This window comes from Rhinopithecus roxellana, chromosome 7 (assembly GCF_007565055.1).
Source record: "Rhinopithecus roxellana isolate Shanxi Qingling chromosome 7, ASM756505v1, whole genome shotgun sequence".
NCBI classification, from domain to species: domain Eukaryota; kingdom Metazoa; phylum Chordata; class Mammalia; order Primates; family Cercopithecidae; genus Rhinopithecus; species Rhinopithecus roxellana.
In genome coordinates this window covers 35,575,602-35,578,203 of record NC_044555.1, presented here as the reverse complement: position 1 = coordinate 35,578,203, position 2,602 = coordinate 35,575,602, and the positions used below count along the sequence as shown (strand labels likewise).

Sequence of the window (2,602 nt, the reverse complement as noted above, 5' to 3'; positions counted from 1 at the left end):
GAAGTTCTGCCAAAGACTCTTGTACTCTCACTATCTATCTAAATAAATTCTTTCTATCTCCTGTATCGGAACTCTCAATATTTTCCACAGCAACTGACCAATTTTACATTCTCATAAGCAATGTGCAATTTCTCCATATTCTTGACAATGCTAGTTATTTTTCTGATTTTTAAAAATTGCCATGTAGATGGGAGTGAAGTGGTATCTCATTGTGATTTTGATTTGCATTGTTCTAATGACTAATAATGTTTTGCATCTTTTCAAGTGTCATTTGCACATCTTTAGAGGAACATCAATTCAAGTCAGTGGGCTGGTTGTATGAGATTGTTTTCCATGTTGTTGTTGTTAAAGACTTAAGAGTTGAATGGGAGTGTTTTTCATTTTGTTATTGAGTAGAAGGCATTCTTTATAAAATCTGGATACTAGATTCTTATCAGCTATATGATTTGCAAGTATTTTGTCCTGTTCCGTAAGTTGTCTTTCTCTTCCTTGATAATGTCCTTTAACATGAAAACCGGTTTAATTTTAACAAACTCCAGTTTATCTATTTTTTCTTTTGTTGATTGTACTCTTGATGTCAGATCTCAGAATGCGTTGCCAAATCCAAGGTCATGAAGGTCAAGAAAACCTTTTTTTTCACGGTGGCTCACGCCTGTAATCCCAGCACTTTGGGAGGCCGAGGTGGGTGGATCATGAGGTCAGGATTTGGAGACCAGCCTGGCCAGCATGGTGAAACCCATCTCTACTAAAACAAAAAATTAGCCAGGCATGGTGGTGCACGCCTATAGTCCCAGCTACTTGGGAGGCTAAGGCAGGAGAATTGCTTGAACCTGGAAGGCGGAGGTTGCAGTGAGCCGAGATCGCACCACTGCAGCCTGGGCAACAGAGCAAGACTTCATCTCAAAAAAAAAAAAAAAAAAAAAAAAAGGAAACCTTTTTTTTCCTTTCTTCCCCCCCACACCACTGGTCACTCATTTATTGAGCACCTACTGTGTGCTCGGCACAGGATACAGAGTGGGCGAATCTCCCCACTGCTGTGTAGTGAGATGCCAGCTCTGAGTGTGATGGAGGGCAGAATCAATGCAGCTTGCAACGGTGAAGATCGTGCATTTATGCAGGACTGCTGCCTGACACCGAGAGTCCAGGAAGAAGCCCGGTGGGTTCAGTGTGGGCCTTATGTGAAGTGCCAGTGATGAAGACACGAGACACAGAGAAGAGACTTGGCCTGCTGGCTTGTCAGCTGTGACATCCAGGTAGGAAGAAGCGGCACCACGTCCCCTGGGAAGTCTGCAGTGGGGGCTTTTACTCTGAACCTTGGGCCTCATCCTCTCTGCCTTCTGTGGACAGGCTTCTCTTGCCCAGGAGGCCCTGGAGCGTGTGTTCCAGCTGACAACGCTTTTTTTCTCCTTGGCTAGATCAGAGGTCTTCCTCCCACTCACTTCCCCATCAGCCCAAAGAACTGGCTTGCCTTGCCCGTCTTCCCCTCCTGCAGCTGGAGCTGAATGCTGGGGCCAGCGCCTTCTTCCAAGGCCACAGTTATCCAGGTCTCTACTTCAGTGCTGAGTGTCTGTTCCTCTCCACTATCACCTGCCACAGTGCACACGGACAGCTCCATTAGGAGAAGCAGGGCGAGGCAAGGCAGCATGGTGAGCCTGCACTGTCCCAGAACCCTCTGGGAGCCCCTCGCAGTCTAAAGATGCCTCCTGCAGGCTTTGGTTTGCTCTTTGGCTCCTTGAGTATAGATAGGGGAAACCCCCCCTGTTTTCTGGTCCTTCCAGCTGTTCCTGCTTCCTTCCTTCAGCTCAACTCAAGAAAACCCTTTTTTTTTTCCTAAGAGTTTTAGAGTTTAGCTCTTATAATTAAGTCTTTGATAAAATTTTAAGTACATTTTTGTATATGTATATATACATAATTTATATTTTTTGTATAATTTTGTATAAAGCTACAACTTTATTATTTTGTCTGTGAATATCAATTTGTCACAGCACCGTTTTCTTGAGGAAACTATTCTTTACCTATTGAGTAATCTTGGCATCCTTGTTGAAAATCAACTGACCATACATATATATGATTATTCCTGGACTCTCAATCCTGTTCCATCAGTGCATATGTCTGTTCTTATGCTAGGACCATACTGTTTAATTACTGTAGTTTTGTAGTAAGTTTTAAAATTTGAAAATGATGGTCCTTCAATTTTGTTCCTCTACTTTGTGAGTGTTTTAATATTCAAGGCTCTTTGCAATTTCATATGAATTCAAGAATTGGGTTTTCCGTTTCTGCAGAAAGGCTCTTCGAATTTTTATGATTGCATTGAGTCTATAGATTGCTTGAAGTTAGCATTGCCATTTTAACAAAAGTAAGTCTTCTAATCCAAAAACATGAGATGTCTTTCCATTTATTTATGTATTCTTTAGTTTATTAATGTTTTATAGTTTTCAGTGTATGAGCTGTTCTCATATTTGGTTGAATTTATTCCTAAATACTTAACTTTTTTGGACGCTATTGTAGATGGAATTATTTCCATTATTTCCTTTTCAGATTGTTCATTATTAGTGTATAAAAAGACAGCTGATTTTTATGTGTTGGTTTTTACCCAGAAGCT

The 2,602-nt window shown here is 41.2% G+C and overlaps 1 protein-coding gene across 1 annotated transcript; it reads right to left on the bottom strand.

Moving 5' to 3' along the window:
- Positions 1-1,302: 1,302 nt before the first annotated feature.
- LOC104657938 (tachykinin precursor 4) lies at positions 1,303-1,645 on the bottom strand. Its single transcript, XM_030933550.1, has 2 exons — positions 1,440-1,645; positions 1,303-1,351 (listed from the first exon to the last, which is right to left on the bottom strand). Exons 1-2 carry the CDS (start codon positions 1,643-1,645, stop codon positions 1,303-1,305), a joined length of 255 nt encoding a protein of 84 aa, XP_030789410.1.
- Between the last annotated feature and the right edge of the window lie 957 nt (positions 1,646-2,602).

What these genes read in the sequence shown, in the direction of transcription:
- LOC104657938 (XM_030933550.1), bottom strand. Translation starts at nt 1,645, where the DNA reads ATGCTGCCTTGCCTCGCCCTGCTTCTCCTAATGGAGCTGTCCGTGTGC. An exon ending in TTCTTTGGGCTGATGGGGAA is followed by an intron (nt 1,352 to 1,439) that starts GTGAGTGGGAGG and finishes CCTGGGCAAGAG; the next exon opens with AAGCCTGTCCACAGAAGGCA.